Below are 21,026 nucleotides of genomic sequence, written 5' to 3' on the forward strand. Positions count from 1 at the left end.
ACAGAGTGATGGACCTCATAATTTGTACTGAGTTTAATCGTACAAAAGTTTCTGCAGTATTGGGGCTATACATTTTGGTGAAAGTTGCAAAACTGTAGCATGTACGGTTGGGTTGGTAGGAATTTTCAAAGTTTTTAAATTTAAACGCTTATTAAATTATTATTATTTATCACCCATACTTAACTGTCACCTTTTAGCTTCCGGTCAAACCGTATGTGCTCCTCATACCAACTACATTTCCAGCATTTCACTTATTATAAATTTTGCTGTGTTTTAGCTGCAGCAGAGGCAAGCAAAGGGTCATTCAATACACAGTAACTCATTGATAGGCAGAACTTTGAACCGGTAGAAAGATAACCCAACAGTGAAATACTTCTTGCTTAATTCTGGGTAAAAAAAGAAAAAAGAAAAACTGGGAACAAATGTAAATAATGGGAAAATCCAGACATACCAAACTCTAACCCAACCAGAAGGTATAAAAGCCAAGAGGCTTTGCAGGGCTCAGTCTACTTTACTTGGGTGAGGTGTACTTGGCGTGTCTTTTCAAAGCTGACCAGCTGTAGCATCATCATGAATCGTTTGTCCAGCAGTCTGTTCCTGGTCGCCGGGTTATTTCTGTGCAGCTCGGCTCTGACGCCTGAAGAATGCCAACCCTTGATCACGCCTCTGCCAATGGCCGACAGCTCCATGGTAAACCCTCCTCTGACCTTAGGTTTTGAATGTGTTCAATAGACATTTGCATTGGGGGCATCAAAGCAGCATTGCATGTGGGTAACAGGTTCAAATTATAACCTGCAACTCTAGTGTAGGCATGGTTTAAATTTCAAAGTACTGCTACCACTGAACAAATATATCGACACACTGAAAGGGTGACGGAGCATTTTACACCGTATATGTACAATATACAAATGATGCAGAAACAGATTTCTTCTGATTGTCATCCACTGTGAGACCGGTCTTTGTCTGTTATACAAATGTATTGGGCTTCACTACTCAGATTTTTTTTTTTTTTGCCTTTATTTAACCATGCAGAATCAATTAAGAACAAGTTCTTTACCAACGGGAACATGTTTGCAGTGGTAGGTTTTGAAAAACAAACGTCATAGTGCTTACTTATTGGCAATGTTCAGTACTGCAACACAATGCAGGACAAACAATTGTAAAGAAAGTGCCAGTAGTACATTTTGGGGGCCTGAATGTGTGTGAGTGGGTGGGTGGAAGTGACATGTATTTTTCTTTCGTTGAGTGAGACTAGAAAACATAGGTCCAGTCAATTTACAATTTTTCTGTTGTCACTAACTGATTTCATGTTTCTTTGCAGCTGCATGGAAGGTTTAACGTCTTCATGGGATACAGTGACCATCAAGCATTTATCGAATTGCTTAAACTCACTGACAGCTCCTGGCTTAAAAATGAACCATTAGACAAGCCCAGCAGATTTGTAATGACTGAGGAAAATAAAATGTAAGTTATTTGAGGGATGATCCCCCTTAAAATGAAATGAACAGTTTTCAGATTACAGTTACAACAAATGTAGAGAATTGGAAAAACGGATAAACAAGATTGATTTAGATTAAGTTATTTTTCAATGTAAACAATGAATTTGTCTTTATCTGTGTTTTAAAATCAATTCTGAAAATGTAGTAAAGAGGAATTATCCTGTGTTTACCATGAACCAAGCTCCAAGAATCAAAATCTGATTATATCCATCCCAACTCAAGATCCACTTCCTTCCATCACCCAGATTTGAAAGTCAGACGCAGCTTGATCAGAACGTAAAGCTTTCTTTCCTTGCATCTTTTCTCCAGGAATGGAAAGTGCTTCGGCTCCAAAGTCAATGTGACCATTGAGAGTAACACTGCTACAACAGACAGTGAGTTATGTCATCTAACACTCTTACACAACACTTAAGTTTCACATCCAGCAGTGGAGAACAAGTTTCAAACATCCATCAAATTATAAGATTTAGGTTCATCACATGTAGCCTATCATGCCTCTAGATGTCTATGAAGATTGAATTAACTGCAGCTTTTATTTGAGCCTTTCATGAAATATCTGATACATAATTGGTCAGGAATAAAACCTTTGAGGAAAATGATGTCAAGCTGTTGCAGTTCGCCTGAAACGTGACACTGGAGTAATGCTTGGTATTGTGGCTTCCTGTCTGCTAAACTAGATAGAGATTGAAGTAAAATTTGTTTTTTTACCATTTATGTAGTCTCTCCCCAGGTCAGGTGTTAACTCATCATTAGTCCCATCAGACCCAAAATCTACAACTGTATTTCTGATTGGTGGTTTCACATCTATCAAACGACAACTTTGAAGAATCCAGGAAACAGATTTCACCCAGTGATCTTGTAGACAAACCTACAGATGTGTCAACATGCAAAGAGGAATCTAGTAATCTGCTGCACACTGATAGCAAAGAATGTGATGATGAAGATAAACTGTACGATAATTTTCTTTGTGGTTGAGCTTTCACTATACTATCCTATGTTTTAATTTCCCTGACAGATATGTTGTCTTCAATGATCAACGCCACTTCATCCTTCCATGTGCTGCCAAGCTCCGACAGCTGTCTGGTCTTAAGCATAAACACCACTGCCAGCAATTTGAGCAATCTCTCTAAATTCTTGAACATGACCACCACAATTGGAGATGAGGAGATCCACGTTCACTCACTTTATCTGTTGGGTATGTAGGAACAATCCAGAATGAAAAAAAAGATACTTGACTGTATGGAAAACTTATTTTATTTTAATCTCTTACTTTATTGTTGTCATTTACCAACAGGCAAAGAGTCAACAGTGAAGGATTCAGACATTGAGAAGTACAAGCAGCAGGCAAGCTGCACCGGTTTTGACAGAGAACCAGACTTTGTGTACGACGCAAAGAACGGTGCGTCCTCTTTAAGTCTCCTTGCTCAGACAGGGATATCAAGATGTGTGATATCAGACATAAGTGGTTTCCTCATTTGTTCTTTCTCTCCACAGAGTTCTGTGCTGAGGGCGAGGGCATCAGGGTACAGTAACTCACCTGTTTCAACAGAAACAAAGACAGTAAAGTGACCAAATGATTAAACATCAGTCGTGTTGTCTGTGTCTTTATTATTTATGAGACTGCCTGTTTCTAACTTTTCTTTTGATTGGTTGGTTGGTTGGTTGGTTAGTTGGTTGGTTGGTTGACTCTTGTCTTTGTGGATTTATAGGTTCAGCACTTATACAGACAGAAGGTCTATAAAGTGAGGACCATTAAATAAAAACAGTCCAGTCTCTTATACTATGGGAAATTAAAATATGGGAATATCCCCCTCTGGACTGGTCTAACTGGAACTGTTCATCAGCTACAAATTGGTTAAAATGAGATGACTGAAGAGAATATGTGAAGGTCTAAATTCCTCTCATTACAATAAGAAGACAGGTCATATGTCACTCATCTAAACAAATACCATTGCCTTCCGAATCAAATCCAAATCACTGATTCTTCTTCTTTCATTCAACCCTCATGTTAATTTGGGAATACATTGAGATAGAGACCTCATTTACATTGTAGCCGAGGAAAAGATCAATCAAAAAGGTCCTGGACACAAAAAACAGCAATATCAAGCTTACATGAAAGTGGCAGGAGACAAAGACACAACAAAACTAAATGTGGCAAGGTGAAGAGGGCCTGGGCGGGAACTGAACCCACATCTCCCGGGTAATAGTCATACACGCTTGCCAGTCACCCAAAGGGACATCCCTTTGGCCAAGTAGCCAGGGCACATGATCAATCGGAGGCATAGTGACAGGACCTGTCAACTGTCACATAAAGAAGAGTCAAAAGAATGGACAGAAAAAGCCACAATCAGAGCAGGAGTGTCTCTCTCTGTCTCTTGTAGGAAAGGAAGAGAAGGTGCAATCTTCCAGGAGCACCTCCTTACTCTAATTTTTTCACACTAAGATAGGCAGGCAGTGTCTAATGGCTGTAGTAGGCTACTGAGTAGGTTGTTGTTGTAGGCTACAACCAAGGCCTACCGAGATTTTGAGTTTTTGAAAAAAAAAAACAATAATGGACTTAATGATTTGTACTGAGTTTATTCGTACAAAAGTTTCTGCAGTATTGGGGTTATACATTTTGGTGAAAGTTGCAAAACTGTAGCATATACGCTTGGTTTGGTAGGAATTTTCAAAGTTTTTAAATTTAAACGCTTATTAATTATTAAAGGGACAACGAGGAGTTTTGGAAAGCGAAGTGTTTTCATATTACATTTACCATGAGCCTCTGCGCGCACTGTGAAATTCTTGGACCGGCGCAAGACGGACGTCTTGCCAAGAATGTTTTCATTCATAAAGAATTAAAGTCAGAGGTTCAAAGACGATCAGATACCGCCGTAGTTCCGACCATAAACGGCGATTCGGCTGCGTTATTCTCATGTCCCGCCAGGCAGCGTCCGCGAAACCGAAAGTAAGGAAACACTTACTTACATACATTTTCAATCTGTCGTTTCAAACTGGGACATTTCCCACCAAAATGAAAATTGCCAAAGTTGTGCCACTGAGAATGGGGACACACATGAGTTTACCAATTACAGACCAATCTCAATACTGCCACAACTGTCAAAAATCTTGGAGAAGCTTTTCAACAGTAGACTAGACAACTTCATCAACAAACACAAACTGCTATATGACAGCCAATATGGATTCAGAAGGAACCACTCGACTGCCTTAGCTCTAACTGAGTCTGTGGAAATCATTACTGACGCTATTGACCGAAAACTACATTCAGTAGGTATCTTCATAGACCTGAAAAAAGCATTTGACACCATTAACCACGATATTTTAATAGCTAAACTGGAGAGATATGGCATTAGAGGTGTAGTTCTGGAGTGGGTTAAGAGCTACCTACACAAGAGATCCCAACATGTTAAAATAGGTGATAACACATCAACTTGCCTGGACTTAATCTGTGGGGTCCCACAGGGGTCAGTTCTGGGTCCAAAGCTGTTTATACTATATATAAATGATATATGCAATGTGTCTAATATTCTGAAATTAATATTATTCGCGGATTATACTAATATCTTCTGTTCTGGGGGTGACCTGAGCCAACTTGTGGAAACAGTAAATCAGGAAATGGCCAAGCTTCATGTGTGGTTTAATATAAACAAATTATCACTAAATCTAGGGAAAAGTAAATACATGCTATACGGGAAAAAAGGTTGTAATAAGAGTATTAACATCCAAGTAAACGGAGTGAATATTGAAAGGGTCAATGAGAATAAAGTACTGGGAGTGATTATTGATGACATGTTAAGTTGGAAACCACACATAAGACACTTAAAAAGCAAGTTGGCCAGGAGTGTGTCCATACTCTGGAAAGCACAAAAAATAATAAATCAAAAAGCACTTCACCTGCTGTATTGCGCACTAGCCTCTCCACACCTGCAATACTGTGCAGAGGTGTGGGGTCACACATAAAGGCTCCACTCATCCCTTGTTAATACTCCAAAAAAGAGCTCTGAGAATCTTGCATTATGCCAACTATAGAGCACACACAAATCAGTTATTCGTCGAATCAAGAATACTCAAACTATATGACTTAATAAACTATCGCACAGTACAAATGATGTACAAAGCTGCGAATAAAAGCCTCCCAAACAATCTGCAAATACTTTTCCTAGAAAGAGAGGGGAGACACAATCTTAGAGGGAACAAGATTCTCAGACAAAGAAAGGTTCGAACTACGTTAAAATCCTTTTGCTTATCGATCACAGGTGTGCAATGGAATGCATTAGAAGATGAAGTTAAAAAATCAGAGACACTGAATGTCTTCAAGAGAAAGTATGTAAATTCAACTTTTGACCGGTACAGAATAACACAGGAGGGCTGATAAAGGTCAGAGACACGAATCAGCAGACACTGACTGCGTTTACATGCACTTCAGTACCCCGATTTCAATCGGGGTACTGAAGTGCATGTAAACGCAGTCACTGTGTTGAGATGGCATGGGAGCATAACAATAACATTCTGAACCCAAACAATACGTTCAACCAGAGAAACTTGTATGTCAAAGGTCTAAGTCAGGTTGTTTGTAGCAGGATGTTGTTATAATGTCTATCAACAAGGTGGAGATAAATTAGGGTACTAATGCATGCTGTAACATGACTGTGAGAGATCAGAGAAGAATTCAACTGAGTCCTGTAAATCGACAAGCTAAGTTCAATCAACTGGTCCACGATGGATTTGCTGAGCTGGTCACTGAATGCCATTGACAGAGTGTTCTCAACAAGGCGTGCAGGTTCTGGTGAACCCAAATGCCCGGACGGGACCTTCATCTCCGGCTACATCCTGGATGGATGGGAAAAGTGGAGAGTCCTCTGCACTGGATGTGGAGGATGTTGAGGACGTGTACATATTCACGTTCATGACAATTGGAATGTTCACCCTGGGATGCGTAATTTTCATGCAATATCGGAAAATGAGGAAGATCACCACTGAGCAGAGCAATGCGAGGGGGGACAACGCCACTACTCGAGGTGCCGTGGTCGGGATGCGCTCCGACATCTCAGCAGTTTGTGAATTCGTGTCAATAATGCGAGCTGACATGGCCAAAACTCGGGAGGATATGGCGAAGTTAAATGCGGCGAAGGCTGCAGAGGAGATGGATGAATAAAAGAAAAAGGCAGACTCTCAGACCATCCCAACAAATAATAAGTACACTGGACTTTGCTCTCTGTCGATTGGACCATTCTGTGACTTTGTGACATGCCAAGCTACAAGATGAGACTGTTGTTCACTCATGACGGACAAATATGGACACATGTGCAAACACACACGTAATCTGTATGTACTGTCTAGAGCAGGGGTAGGCAACCTTTGTGACATGGAGTGCCAATTTGAAATTTTCTTGTCAATGAGTGTGCCACTACAATAAAACAATGTGACACAAAAACAACATGCCCGACCCAGTTATGTTGTTTTTGTATATATGGATAGATAAAATCATTTAATATAGCCCACATCTAATCATATTTTGAAGATATTTTCCCATTATTCACAACACCGCTTTTCAGAAACTTAGCCTATTATATCATATTGCAGTGGGAGGAAAATGCTGAAACAGAGACTACAGTGCATCCAGAATATCAATCAGAATGAAACAGTCACAACATTTCACAGACCTGGCTGGACAATCTGGACACTGTGAGTGACAAACAAGCAGCCAATCATTTAACAGCTGTGTAGTTGTGTTGCAGCGTCATCGTCAGGTTTATTGATAAAAGAACAGCTGGGGTGAGAACGTGAGGCTGAAGGAGAGGAGATTAAAAGGGGACACGTAGCTCATCGGTACGGTAACAGTGCGTCTGGCCCGACTCTAGCAGCGGCGGCGTTAATGACGCAGCGTCAGGCCGCTCACCGTCACTGAAACACTTGATTGAATCTCTGATTAAATACACCGAGCTGCTGGCGTCTTGCATTCCCCGCTGCATGAAAGCAACGTGAACGTACGTGCCGCTCACACTCAGTAGAGTTACGCCAAGGGAGGCAGCGTAGCCTCGGCCTCCCTCCCCCTCCCCCTCCCCAGAGCGACTATCGCTCCGCCCCTCCCTTGTCTCGCTCCAGCTGTCCTTTCAAAATAAAATGCACAGAAAGCCCGAAAAAAAAAAAAAAACTCTGACTCGTGAGCTAGTAGCGGCGTGCCAACCGTGGCACGCGTGCCGAGGGTTGCCGACCCCTGGTCTAGAGCTAAAGTTCAGCTCTGTTTACTACCTGCTGCCAACATGTTATGTCAAATGTCATAAGTAAAAGTATGTTATATCAAAATGTAAAAAAGCAAAAAGAAAAGAAAAGCAAAAAGAAAAGATTATGATAAATATTTTTTATTCTGTGGGTAATGGGGGCGGGACTAGATAAGCTTTGCTTCTCCCGCTTTCCCTTTCGGCCATGTGTATTGTATTATTTTAACTAAGATAAAGTGTGCTGACGATGATTTAAATTGACATGCCCGAAATAAACAAATTGATTGATTGATTGACACTGGTCGGCTCGCCCAGCACTTCCACCATTAATTAAAATAACAAAATCACAATAGAGACAAAACGGTATATTTATCGAAAATGGAGCCATTAACAAGTGTGGGTAGCGTAGATTCATCCACATTAATGTGAGACTTTTTTTATAACCAAATACAAACTCCTCGTTGTCCCTTTAAACTTTATCACCCATACTTAACTGTCACCTTTTAGCTGCAGTCCAAACCGTATGTGCTCCTCATACCAACAACATTTTCAGCATTTCACTTATTATAAATTTTGCTGTGTTTTAGCTGCAGCCCCAGTGCAGACCAGTGTTAGGTATTGTCATATTATGGCCAGACAAAAGCAGTCATACTGCTCTGTATATTCAGTGTATTTGTGGCATTAACAGCAAAGGGTCATTCAATACACAGTAACTCATTGATAGGCAGAACTTTGAACCGGTAGAAAGATAACCCAACAGTGAAATACTTCTTGCTTAATTCTGGGTAAAAAAAAAAAAGAAAAAGGAAAAACTGGAAACAAATGTAAATAATGGGAAAATCCAGACATACCAAACTCTAACCCAACCAGAAGGTATAAAAGCCAAGAGGCTTTGCAGGGCTCAGTCTACTTTACTTGGGTGAGGTGTACTTGGCGTGTCTTTTCAAAGCTGACCAGCTGTAGCATCATCATGAATCGTTTATCCAGCAGTCTGTTCCTGGTCGCCGGGTTATTTCTGTGCAGCTCGGCTCTGACGCCTGAAGAATGCCAACCCTTGATCACGCCTCTGCCAATGGCCGACAGCTCCATGGTAAACCCTCCTCTGACCTTAGGTTTTGAATGTGTTCAGTAGACATTTGCATTGGGGGCATCAAAGCAGCATTGCATGTGGGTAACAGGTTCAAATTATAACCTGCAACTCAAGTGTAGGCATGGTTTAAATTTCAAAGTACTGCTACCACTGAACAAATCATATCGACACACTGAAAGGGTGACGGAGCATTTTACACCGTATATGTACAATATACAAATGATGCAGAAACAGATTTCTTCTGATTGTCATCCCCTGTGAGACCGGTCTTTGTCTGTTATACAAATGTATTGGGCTTCACTACTCAGATTTTTTTTTTTTTTTTTTTTTTTAACCTTTATTTAACCATGCAGAATCAATTAAGAACAAGTTCTTTACCAACGGGAACATGTTTGCAGTGGTAGGTTTTGAAAAACAAACGTCATAGTGCTTACTTATTGGCAATGTTCAGTACTGCAACACAATGCAGGACAAACAATTGTAAAGAAAGTGCCAGTAGTACTTTTTGGGGGCCTGAATGTATGTGTGTGAGTGGGTGGGTGGAAGTGACATGTATTTTTCTTTCGTTGAGTGAGACTAGAAAACATAGGTCCAGTCAATTTACAATTTTTCTGTTGTCACTAACTGATTTCATGTTTCTTTGCAGCTGCATGGAAGGTTTAACGTCTTCATGGGATACAGTGACCATCAAGCATTTATCGAATTGCTTAAACTCACTGACAGCTCCTGGCTTAAAAATGAACCATTAGACAAGCCCAGCAGATTTGTAATGGCTGAGGAAAATAAAATGTAAGTTATTTGAGGGATGATCCCCCTTAAAATGAAATGAACAGTTTTCAGATTACAGTTACAACAAATGTAGAGAATTGGAAAAACGGATAAACAAGATTGATTTAGATTAAGTTATTTTTCAATGTAAACAATGAATTTGTCTTTATCTGTGTTTTAAAATCAATTCTGAAAATGTAGTAAAGAGGAATTATCCTGTGTTTACCATGAACCAAGCTCCAAGAATCAAAATCTGATTATATCCATCCCAACTCAAGATCCACTTCCTTCCATCACCCAGATTTGAAAGTCAGACGCAGCTTGATCAGAACGTAAAGCTTTCTTTCCTTGCATCTTTTCTCCAGGAATGGAAAGTGCGTCGGCTCCACAGTCAATATGACCATTGACAGTAACACTGCTACAACAGACAGTGAGTTATGTCATCTAACACTCTTACACAACACTTAAGTTTCACATCCAGCAGTGGAGAACAAGTTTCAAACATCCATCAAATTATAAGATTTAGGTTCATCACATGTATCATGCCTCTAGATGTCTATGAAGATTGAATTAACTGCAGCTTTTATTTGAGCCTTTCATGAAATATCTGATACATAATTGGTCAGGAATAAAACCTTTGAGGAAAATGATGTCAAGCTGTTGCAGTTTGCCTGAAACGTGACACTGGAGTAATGCTTGGTATTGTGGCTTCCTGTCTGCTAAACTAGATAGAGATTGAAGTAAAATGTGTTTTTTTTACCATTTATGTATAGTCTCTCCCCAGGTCAGGTGTTAACTCATCATTAGTCCCATCAGACCCAAAATCTACAACTGTATTTCTGATTGGTGGTTTCACATCTATCAAACAACAATGTAAAGACAACTTTGAAGAATCCAGGAAACAGATTTCACCCAGTGATCTTGTAGACAAACCTACAGATGTGTCAACATGCAAAGAGGAATCTAGTAATCTGCTGCACACTGATAGCAAAGAATGTGATGATGAAGATAAACTGTACGACAATTTTCTTTGTGGTTGAGCTTTCACTATACTATCCTATGTTTTAATTTCCCTGACAGATATGTTGTCTTCAATGATCAACGGCACTTCATCCTTACATGTGCTGCCAAGCTCCGACAGCTGTCTGGTCTTAAGCATAAACACCACTGCCAGCAATTTGAGCAATCTCTCTAAATTCTTGAACATGACCACCACAATTGGAGATGAGGAGATCCACGTTCACTCACTTTATCTGTTGGGTATGTAGGAACAATCCAGAATGAAAAAAAAGATACTTGACTGTATGGAAAACTTATTTTATTTTAATCTCTTACTTTATTGTTGTCATTTACCAACAGGCAAAGAGTCAACAGTGAAGGATTCAGACATTGAGAAGTACAAGCAGCAGGCAAGCTGCACCGGTTTTGACAGAGAACCAGACTTTGTGTACGACGCAAAGAACGGTGCGTCCTCTTTAAGTCTCCTTGCTCAGACAGGGATATCAAGATGTGTGATATCAGACATAAGTGGTTTCCTCATTTGTTCTTTCTCTCCACAGAGTTCTGTGCTGAGGGCGAGGGCATCAGGGTACAGTAACTCACCTGTTTCAACAGAAACAAAGACAGTAAAGTGACCAAATGATTAAACATCAGTCGTGTTGTCTGTGTCTTTATTATTTATGAGACTGCCTGTTTCTAACTTTTCTTTTGATTGGTTGGTTGGTTGGTTGGTTGGTTGGTTGGTTGGTTGGTTGGTTGGTTGGTTAGTTGGTTGGTTGGTTGGTTGACTCTTGTCTTTGTGGATTTATAGGTTCAGCACTTATACAGACAGAAGGTCTATAAAGTGAGGACCATTAAATAAAAACAGTCCAGTCTCTTATACTATGGGAAATTAAAATATGGGAATATCCCCCTCTGGACTGGTCTAACTGGAACTGTTCATCAGCTACAAATTGGTTAAAATGAGATGACTGAAGAGAATATGTGAAGGTCTAAATTCCTCTCATTACAATAAGAAGACAGGTCATATGTCACTCATCTAAACAAATACCATTGCCTTCCGAATCAAATCCAAATCACTGATTCTTCTTCTTTCATTCAACCCTCATGTTAATTTGGGAATACATTGAGATAGAGACCTCATTTACATTGTAGCCGAGGAAAAGATCAATCAAAAAGGTCCTGGACACAAAAAACAGCAATATCAAGCTTACATGAAAGTGGCAGGAGACAAAGACACAACAAAACTAAATGTGGCAAGGTGAAGAGGGCCTGGGCGGGAACTGAACCCACATCTCCCGGGTAATAGTCATACACGCTTGCCAGTCACGGGACACGGGTCAAGGGACATCCCTTTGGCCAAGTAACCAGAGCACATGATCAATCGGAGGCATAGTGACAGGACCTGTCAACTGTCACATAAAGAAGAGTCAAAAGAATGGACAGAAAAAGCCACAATCAGAGCAGGAGTGTCTCTCTCTGTCTCTTGTAGGAAAGGAAGAGAAGGTGCAATCTTCCAGGAGCACCTCCTTACTCTAATTTTTTCACACTAAGATAGGCAGGCAGTGTCTAATGGCTGTAGTAGGCTACTGAGTAGGTTGTTGTTGTAGGCTACAACCGAGGCCTACCGAGATTTTGAGTTTTTGAAAAAAAAAACCAATAATGGACTTAATGATTTGTACTGAGTTTATTCGTACAAAAGTTTCTGCAGTATTGGGGTTATACATTTTGGTGAAGGTTGCAAAACTGTAGCATATACGCTTGGTTTGGTAGGAATTTTCAAAGTTTTTAAATTTAAACGCTTATTAATTATTAAAGGGACAACGAGGAGTTTTGGAAAGCGAAGTGTTTTCATATTACATTTACCATGAGCCTCTGCGCGCACGGTGAAATTCTTGGACCGGCGCAAGACGGACGTCTTGCCAAGAATGTTTTCATTCATAAAGAATTAAAGTCAGAGGTTCAAAGACGATCAGATACCGCCGTAGTTCCGACCATAAACGGCGATTCGGCGGCGTTATTCTCATGTCCCGCCAGGCAGCGTCCGCGAAACCGAAAGTAAGGAAACACTTACTTACATACATTTTCAATCTGTCGTTTCAAACTGGGACATTTCCCACCAAAATGAAAATTGCCAAAGTTGTGCCACTGTTTAAGAATGGGGACACACATGAGTTTACCAATTACAGACCAATCTCAATACTGCCACAACTGTCAAAAATCTTGGAGAAGCTTTTCAACAGTAGACTAGACAACTTCATCAACAAACACAAACTGCTATATGACAGCCAATATGGATTCAGAAGGAACCACTCGACTGCCTTAGCTCTAACTGAGTCTGTGGAAATCATTACTGACGCTATTGACCGAAAACTACATTCAATAGGTATCTTCATAGACCTGAAAAAAGCATTTGACACCATTAACCACGATATTTTAATAGCTAAACTGGAGAGATATGGCATTAGAGGTGTAGTTCTGGAGTGGGTTAAGAGCTACCTACACAAGAGATCCCAACATGTTAAAATAGGTGATAACACATCAACTTGCCTGGACTTAATCTGTGGGGTCCCACAGGGGTCAGTTCTGGGTCCAAAGCTGTTTATACTATACATAAATGATATATGCAATGTGTCTAATATTCTGAAATTAATATTATTCGCGGATTATACTAATATCTTCTGTTCTGGGGGTGACCTGAGCCAACTTGTGGAAACAGTAAATCAGGAAATGGCCAAGCTTCATGTGTGGTTTAATATAAACAAATTATCACTAAATCTAGGGAAAAGTAAATACATGCTATACGGGAAAAAAGGTTGTAATAAGAGTATTAACATCCAAGTAAACGGAGTGAATATTGAAAGGGTCAATGAGAATAAAGTACTGGGAGTGATTATTGATGACATGTTAAGTTGGAAACCACACATAAGACACTTAAAAAGCAAGTTGGCCAGGAGTGTGTCCATACTCTGGAAAGCACAAAAAATAATAAATCAAAAAGCACTTCACCTGCTGTATTGCGCACTAGCCTCTCCACACCTGCAATACTGTGCAGAGGTGTGGGGTCACACATATAAAGGCTCCACCAAGGGGGCAGTTGTCGGTCTGAGAAGTGAAGCTCACTTCCGCGTTCAAAAAACTGCAATCCCCTCGGATTCCTCTGGGGGCTGGTGTCAGAAGGGAGCATTCTCCATAGACCCCCATGTTAAAATCGCCGACTTTACATCCTCAGTAAACATGTTAAAAGCCTGGTGTCAGAACGTTTTTTCGTCTCAATCGATAGTTTCTACCCCCGCACACACTCTGAGGGGGGTGAATTTTTTTTTAACTCTACAGTTTTACTGTTATTAGGTTAAAATTCTGGCCAATTAGGGCGCGGAAATGTTGAGTGACAGGTCCGAGCAGCTCCGTGGACAGCTGCTTCGAGGCCAGTGGGCGGGTTCTCGGCCGGCCAATCCAACATGGCGCTGTTCAGGCCGCCATATTTGAGTCACAAAAACGACTCCCCAAAACCAATGGGTGACGTCACGGACGCTACGTCCATTCTTTTTACAGTCTATGGGCTCCACTCATCCCTTGTTAATACTCCAAAAAAGAGCTCTGAGAATCTTGCATTATGCCAACTATAGAGCACACACAAATCAGTTATTCGTCGAATCAAGAATACTCAAACTATATGACTTAATAAACTATCGCACAGTACAAATGATGTACAAAGCTGCGAATAAAAGCCTCCCAAACAATCTGCAAATACTTTTCCTAGAAAGAGAGGGGAGACATAATCTTAGAGGGAACAAGATTCTCAGACAAAGAAAGGTTCGAACTACGTTAAAATCCTTTTGCTTATCGATCACAGGTGTGCAATGGAATGCATTAGAAGATGAAGTTAAAAAATCAGAGACACTGAATGTCTTCAAGAGAAAGTATGTAAATTCAACTTTTGACCGGTACAGAATAACACAGGAGGGCCGATAAAGGTCAGAGACACGAATCAGCAGACACTGTGTTGAGATGGCATGGGAGCATAACAATAACATTCTGAACCCAAACAATACGTTCAACCAGAGAAACTTGTATGTCAAAGGTCTAAGTCAGGTTGTTTGTAGCAGGATGTTGTTATAATGTCTATCAACAAGGTGGAGATAAATTAGGGTACTAATGCATGCTGTAACATGACTGTGAGAGATCAGAGAAGAATTCAACTGAGTCCTGTGACATTACTGAGAGAGATCAGAGAAGAATTCAACTGAGTCCTGTAAATCGACAAGCTAAGTTCAATCAACTGGTCCACGATGGATTTGCTGAGCTGGTCACTGAATGCCATTGACAGAGTGTTCTCAACAAGGCGTGCAGGTTCTGGTGAACCCAAATGCCCGGACGGGACCTTCATCTCCGGCTACATCCTGGATGGATGGGAAAAGTGGAGAGTCCTCTGCCTTGCCGCACTGGATGTGGAGGATGTTGAGGACGTGTACATATTCACGTTCATGACAATTGGAATGTTCACCCTGGGATGCGTAATTTTCATGCAATATCGGAAAATGAGGAAGATCACCACTGAGCAGAGCAATGCGAGGGGGGACAACGCCACTACTCGAGGTGCTGTGGTCGGGATGCGCTCCGACATCTCAGCAGTTCGTGAATTCGTGTCAATAATGCGAGCTGACATGGCCAAAACTCGGGAGGAAATTTTCTTGTCAATGAGTGTGCCACTACAATAAAACAATGTGACACAAAAACAACATGCCCGACCCAGTTATGTTGTTTTTGTATATATGGATAGATAAAATCATTTAATATAGCCCACATCTAATCATATTTTAAAGATATTTTCCCATTATTCACAACACCGCTTTTCAGAAACTTAGCCTATTATATCATATTGCAGTGGGAGGAAAATGCTGAAACAGAGACTACAGTGCATCCAGAATATCAGTCAGAATGAAACAGTCACAACATTTCACAGACCTGGCTGGACAATCTGGACACTGTGAGTGACAAACAAGCAGCCAATCATTTAACAGCTGTGTAGTTGTGTTGCAGCGTCATCGTCAGGTTTATTGATAAAAGAACAGCTGGGGTGAGAACGTGAGGCTGAAGGAGAGGAGATTAAAAGGGGACACGTAGCTCATCGGTACGGTAACAGTGCGTCTAGCCCAACTCTAGCAGCGGCGGCGTTAATGACGCAGCGTCAGGCCGCTCACCGTCACTGAAACACTTGATTGAATCTCTGATTAAATACACCGAGCTGCGGGCGTCTTGCATTCCCCGCTGCATGAAAGCAACGTGAACGTACGTGCCGCTCACACTCAGTAGAGTTACGCCAAGGGAGGCAGCGTAGCCTCGGCCTCCCTCCCCCTCCCCCTCCCCAGAGCGACTATCGCTCCGCCCCTCCCTTGTCTCGCTCCAGCTGTCCTTTCAAAATAAAATGCACAGAAAGCCCGAAAAAAAAAAAAAAAACTCTGACTCGTGAGCTGGTAGCGGTGTGCCAGCGTGCCAATGATTATGCCGAGGGTTGCCGACCCCTGGTCTAGAGCTAAAGTTCAGCTCTGTTTACTACCTGCTGCCAACATGTTATGTCAAATGTCATAAGTAAAAGTATGTTATATCAAAATGTAAAAAAGCAAAAAGAAAAGAAAAGCAAAAAGAAAAGATTATGATAAATATTTTTTATTCTGTGGGTAATGGGGGCGGGACTAGATAAGCTTTGCTTCTCCCGCTTTCCCTTTCGGCCATGTGTATTGTATTATTTGAACTAAGATAAAGTGTGCTGACGATGATTTAAATTGACATGCCCGAAATAAACAAATTGATTGATTGATTGACACTGGTCGGCTCGCCCAGCACTTCCACCATTAATTAAAATAACAAAATCACAATAGAGACAAAACGGTATATTTATCGAAAATGGAGCCATTAACAAGTGTGGGTAGCGTAGATTCATCCACATTAATGTGAGACTTTTTTTATAACCAAATACAAACTCCTCGTTGTCCCTTTAAACTTTATCACCCATACTTAACTGTCACCTTTTAGCTGCAGTCCAAACCGTATGTGCTCCTCATACCAACAACATTTTCAGCATTTCACTTATTATAAATTTTGCTGTGTTTTAGCTGCAGCCCCAGTGCAGACCAGTGTTAGGTATTATCATATTATGGCCAGACAAAAGCAGTCATACTGCTCTGTATATTCAGTGTATTTGTGGCATTAACAGCAAAGGGTCATTCAATACACAGTAACTCATTGATAGGCAGAACTTTGAACCGGTAGAAAGATAACCCAACAGTGAAATACTTCTTGCTTAATTCTGGGTAAAAAAAAAAAAGAAAAAGGAAAAACTGGAAACAAATGTAAATAATGGGAAAATCCAGACATACCAAACTCTAACCCAACCAGAAGGTATAAAAGCCAAGAGGCTTTGCAGGGCTCAGTCTACTTTACTTGGGTGAGGTGTACTTGGCGTGTCTTTTCAAAGCTGACCAGCTGTAGCATCATCATGAATCGTTTATCCAGCAGTCTGTTCCTGGTCGCCGGGTTATTTCTGTGCAGCTCGGCTCTGACGCCTGAAGAATGCCAACCCTTGATCACGCCTCTGCCAATGGCCGACAGCTCCATGGTAAACCCTCCTCTGACCTTAGGTTTTGAATGTGTTCAGTAGACATTTGCATTGGGGGCATCAAAGCAGCATTGCATGTGGGTAACAGGTTAAAATTATAACCTGCAACTCAAGTGTAGGCATGGTTTAAATTTCAAAGTACTGCTACCACTGAACAAATCATATTGACACACTGAAAGGGTGACGGAGCATTTTACTCCGTTTGTATGCACAATATACAAATTATGCAGAAACAGATTTCTTCTGATTGTCATCCCCTGTGAGACCGGTCTTTGTCTGTTATAAAAATGTATTGGGCTTCACCACTCTGGGGAACATGTTTGCAGTGGTAGGTTTTGAAAAACAAACGTCACAGTGCTTTCTAATTGGCAATGTTCAGTACTGCAACACAATGCAGGACAAACAATTGTAAAGAAAGTGCCAGTAGTACATTTTGGGGGCCTGAATGTGTGTGAGTGGGTGGGTGGGAAAAACATAGGTCCTGTTGCAGAGTGAATGTAGATCACTGCTGCGTTAGAGGGCTTCGCCCCGGAACCTTTGCAGTGGGCTCGTGTTACCCCGCCCTGGTAAAATAAGCACACCTGTTGTGTTGCACATGCAAAGTTCCGGCTAAGGTATGTATGTAGCTAGCCTCGTAAACCAGCCTCTCGCGGAAATGCATTTCATTTCATTTCTCGGGAGAGTCTGGCCTCATCCCCCCTGTAAAGCGTTTGGGGTGGGCGGGAGCTGGGCGGGGGTAGTAGCAAAGACGGTTTAATATCTTTGGTAGTAGCGTTGACAGACAACCCCATTCAGCCAATCAGCAAGTTGTTGTAGTGACGGGGCTTTGCACCAGTCGGTCCCTGATTGGCCAACGTGCTGTGTCAATCACAGCGGGCGACGCTGATTGGCTCGGCCTTCTGAGGGTTTCAGTCCAAACGCTTAGAAAGGGGATGAGGGGGCGGTGCGTGGTGCAGTGGTTAAAGCGGCCGCCCCATGTAGAGGCTACAGTCCTCACCGCAGGCGTCCCCGGTTCGAGTCCCGCGTCGGGCAGACGTTGTCGGGCAGACCTTTCCTGCATGTCATTCCCCCTCTCTCTGCCTCCCCCTTTCCTGTCTATCTCTACTGTGGACTATTGAATAAAGGCAAAAAGCCAAAAAATATACTTTAAAAAAAAAAAAGAATGGGGATGAGGCCAGACTCTCCCGAGAAATGAAATGAAATGCATTTCCGCGAGAGGCTGGTTTACAAGGCTAATATGTAGCTGCCACTGTGAGTAAATGAGCAAACGTGGTATCCTATGTCTGCGTGTATTATTGCTAAGCAAAGCAACCACTCGGGTTATTACAGGTCCAGTCAATTTACCATTTTTCTGTTGTCACTAACTGATTTCATGTTTCTTTGCAGATGCATGGAAGGTTTAACGTCTTCATGGGATACAGTGACCATCAAGCATTTATCGAATGGCTTAAAATCACTGACAGCTCCTGGCTTAAAAGTGAACCATTAGACAAGCCCAGCAGATTTGTAATGACTGAGGAAAGGAAAATGTAAGTTATTTGAGGGATGATCCCCCTTACTGTACTAAAATTAAATGAACAGATTACAGTTACAACAGAACAGAACAGTTTTCAGATTACAGTTACAACAGACACAGCTTGATCAGAACGTAAAGCTTTCTTTCCTTGCATCTTTTCTCCAGGAATGGAAAGTGCGTCGGCTCCACAGTCAATATGACCATTGACAGTAACACTGCTACAACAGACAGTGAGTTATGTCATCTGACACTCTGGAGAACAAGTTTCAAACATCCATCAAATTATAAGATTTAGGTTTATCACGTGTCATGCCTCTAGATGTCTATGAAGATTGAATTAACCGAAGCTTTTATTTGAGCCATGAATGAAATATCTGATACATAATTGGTCAGGAATAAAACCTTTGAGGAAAATGATGTCAAGCTGTTGCAGTTTGCATGAAACGTGACTCTGGAGTAATGCTTGGTGTCGTAGTTTCCTGTCTGCTAAGCTGTCAGATAGAGATTGAAGTTAAATTTGTTTTTTACCATTTATGTAGTCTCTCCCCAGGTCAGGTGTTAACTCATCATTAGTCCCATCAGACCCAAAATCTACAACTGTATTTCTGATTGGTGGTTTCACATCTATCAAACAACAATGTAAAGACAACTTTGAAGAATCCAGGAAACAGATTTCACCCAGTGATCTTGTAGACAAACCTACAGATGTGTCAACATGCAAAGAGGAATCTAGTAATCTGCTGCACACTGATAGCAAAGAATGTGATGATGAAGATAAACTGTACGACAATTTTCTTTGTGGTTGAGCTTTCACTATACTATCCTATGTTTTAATTTCCCTGACAGATATGTTGTCTTCAATGTTCAACGCCACTTCATCCATCCACTTGCTGCCAAGCTCCGACAGCTGTCTGGTCTTCAGCATAAACACCACTGCCAGCAACTTGGGCAATCTCTCTAAATTCTTGAACATGACCATCACAATTGGAAATGAGGAGGTCCACGTTCACTCACTTTATCTGTTGGGTATGTAGAAGCAATCGAGAATGAAAAAAAAGATACTTGACTGTATGGAAAACTTATTTTATTTTAATCTCTTACTTTATTGTTGTCATTTACCCACAGGCAAAGAGTCAACAGTGAAGGATTCAGACATTGAGAAGTTCAAGCAGCAGGCAAGCTGCACCGGTTTTGACAGAGAACCAGACTTTGTGTACGACGCAAAGAACGGTGCGTCCTCTTTAAGTCTCCTTGCTCAGACAGGGATATCAAGATGTGTGATATCAGACATAAGTGGTTTCCTCATTTGTTCTTTCTCTCCACAGAGTTCTGTGCTGAGGGCGAGGGCATCAGGATACAGTAACTCACCTGTTTCAACAGAAACAAAGACAGTAAAGTGACCAAATGATTAAACATCAGTCGTGTTGTCTGTGTCTTTATTATTTATGAGACTGCCTGTTTCTAACTTTTCTTTTGATTGGTTGGTTGGTTGGTTGGTTGGTTGGTTGGTTGGTTGGTTGGTTGGTTGGTTGGTTGGTTGGTTAGTTGGTTGGTTGGTTGACTCTTGTCTTTGTGGATTTATAGGTTCAGCACTTATACAGACAGAAGGTCTATAAAGTGAGGTCCATTAAATAAAAACAGTCCAGTCTCTTATACTATGGGAAATTAGAATATGGGAACTGGTCTGGTCTAACTGGAACTGTTCATCAGCTACAAATTGGTTAAAATGAGATGACTGAAGAGAATATGTGAAGGTCTAAATTCCTCTCATTACAATAAGAAGACAGGTCATATGTCACTCATCTAAACAAATACCATTGCCTTCCAAATCCGAATCAAATCCAAATCACTGATTCTTCTTCTTTCATTCAACCCTCATGTTAACTTGGGAATACATTGAGATAGAGACCTCATTTACAATGTAGCCGTGGAAAAGATCAATCAAAAAGGTCCTGGACACAAAAAACAGCAATATCAAGCTTACATGAAAGTGGCAGGAGACAAAGACACAACAAAACTAAAGAAGGGTAAAAAAATTTAAAAAAAAATGGACAGAAAAAGCCACAAAACGTCCTACCAAAGCCAATCAGAGCAGGAGTGTCCCTCTCTGTCTCTTGTAGGAAAGGAAGAGAAGGTGCAATCTTCCAGGAGCACCTCCTTACTCTAATTTTTCACACTAAGATAGGCAGGCAGTGTCTAATGGCTGTAGTAGGCTACTGAGTAGGTTGTTGTTGTAGGCTACAACCGAGGCCTACCGAGATTTGGAGGATTTATTACAACCATTTGCAACCAAAGGGAACAACCAGTAAATAAT

General features: G+C 41.1%; 3 protein-coding genes across 3 annotated transcripts; all 3 read left to right on the forward strand.

Annotated features, from left to right (window-relative positions):
* Positions 1-452: 452 nt before the first annotated feature.
* Positions 453-3,086, forward strand: LOC146978278 (uncharacterized). The gene is made up of 6 exons (XM_085790956.1): positions 453-690; positions 1,322-1,464; positions 1,809-1,873; positions 2,515-2,694; positions 2,794-2,898; positions 2,994-3,086. The coding sequence occupies exons 1-6, from the start codon at positions 571-573 to the stop codon at positions 3,029-3,031; spliced, it is 651 nt and encodes a 216-aa protein (XP_085647082.1). The 5' UTR covers positions 453-570; the 3' UTR covers positions 3,032-3,086.
* A 5,486-nt stretch (positions 3,087-8,572) lies between these two features.
* Positions 8,573-11,230, forward strand: LOC146978279 (uncharacterized). The gene is made up of 6 exons (XM_085790957.1): positions 8,573-8,810; positions 9,457-9,599; positions 9,944-10,008; positions 10,659-10,838; positions 10,938-11,042; positions 11,138-11,230. Exons 1-6 carry the CDS (start codon positions 8,691-8,693, stop codon positions 11,173-11,175), a joined length of 651 nt encoding a protein of 216 aa, XP_085647083.1. The 5' UTR covers positions 8,573-8,690; the 3' UTR covers positions 11,176-11,230.
* Positions 11,231-17,011: 5,781 nt separating this feature from the next.
* LOC146978280 (uncharacterized) lies at positions 17,012-20,130 on the forward strand. Its single transcript, XM_085790958.1, has 6 exons — positions 17,012-17,196; positions 18,583-18,725; positions 18,878-18,942; positions 19,559-19,738; positions 19,838-19,942; positions 20,038-20,130. The coding sequence occupies exons 1-6, from the start codon at positions 17,077-17,079 to the stop codon at positions 20,073-20,075; spliced, it is 651 nt and encodes a 216-aa protein (XP_085647084.1). The 5' UTR covers positions 17,012-17,076; the 3' UTR covers positions 20,076-20,130.
* The last annotated feature ends 896 nt before the right edge of the window (positions 20,131-21,026 follow it).

Source organism: Trachurus japonicus, chromosome 11 (assembly GCF_045865225.1).
Source record: "Trachurus japonicus isolate A0001 chromosome 11, Traja_1.0".
NCBI classification, from domain to species: Eukaryota; Metazoa; Chordata; class Actinopteri; order Carangiformes; family Carangidae; genus Trachurus; species Trachurus japonicus.

Bases quoted from the DNA above. Each gene is read 5' to 3' on its own strand.
- LOC146978278 (XM_085790956.1), top strand. From the start codon at position 571: ATGAATCGTTTGTCCAGCAGTCTGTTCCTGGTCGCCGGGTTATTTCTG. The intron at 1,874-2,514 runs GTGAGTTATGTC...TTTCCCTGACAG, and splicing joins TAACACTGCTACAACAGACA to ATATGTTGTCTTCAATGATC. The intron at 2,695-2,793 runs GTATGTAGGAAC...ATTTACCAACAG, and splicing joins TCACTCACTTTATCTGTTGG to GCAAAGAGTCAACAGTGAAG.
- LOC146978279 (XM_085790957.1), top strand. From the start codon at position 8,691: ATGAATCGTTTATCCAGCAGTCTGTTCCTGGTCGCCGGGTTATTTCTG. The intron at 8,811-9,456 runs GTAAACCCTCCT...GTTTCTTTGCAG, and splicing joins CAATGGCCGACAGCTCCATG to CTGCATGGAAGGTTTAACGT. The intron at 9,600-9,943 runs GTAAGTTATTTG...TCTTTTCTCCAG, and splicing joins ATGGCTGAGGAAAATAAAAT to GAATGGAAAGTGCGTCGGCT.
- LOC146978280 (XM_085790958.1), top strand. From the start codon at position 17,077: ATGAATCGTTTATCCAGCAGTCTGTTCCTGGTCGCCGGGTTATTTCTG. The intron at 17,197-18,582 runs GTAAACCCTCCT...GTTTCTTTGCAG, and splicing joins CAATGGCCGACAGCTCCATG to ATGCATGGAAGGTTTAACGT. The intron at 19,943-20,037 runs GTGCGTCCTCTT...TTCTCTCCACAG, and splicing joins TGTGTACGACGCAAAGAACG to AGTTCTGTGCTGAGGGCGAG.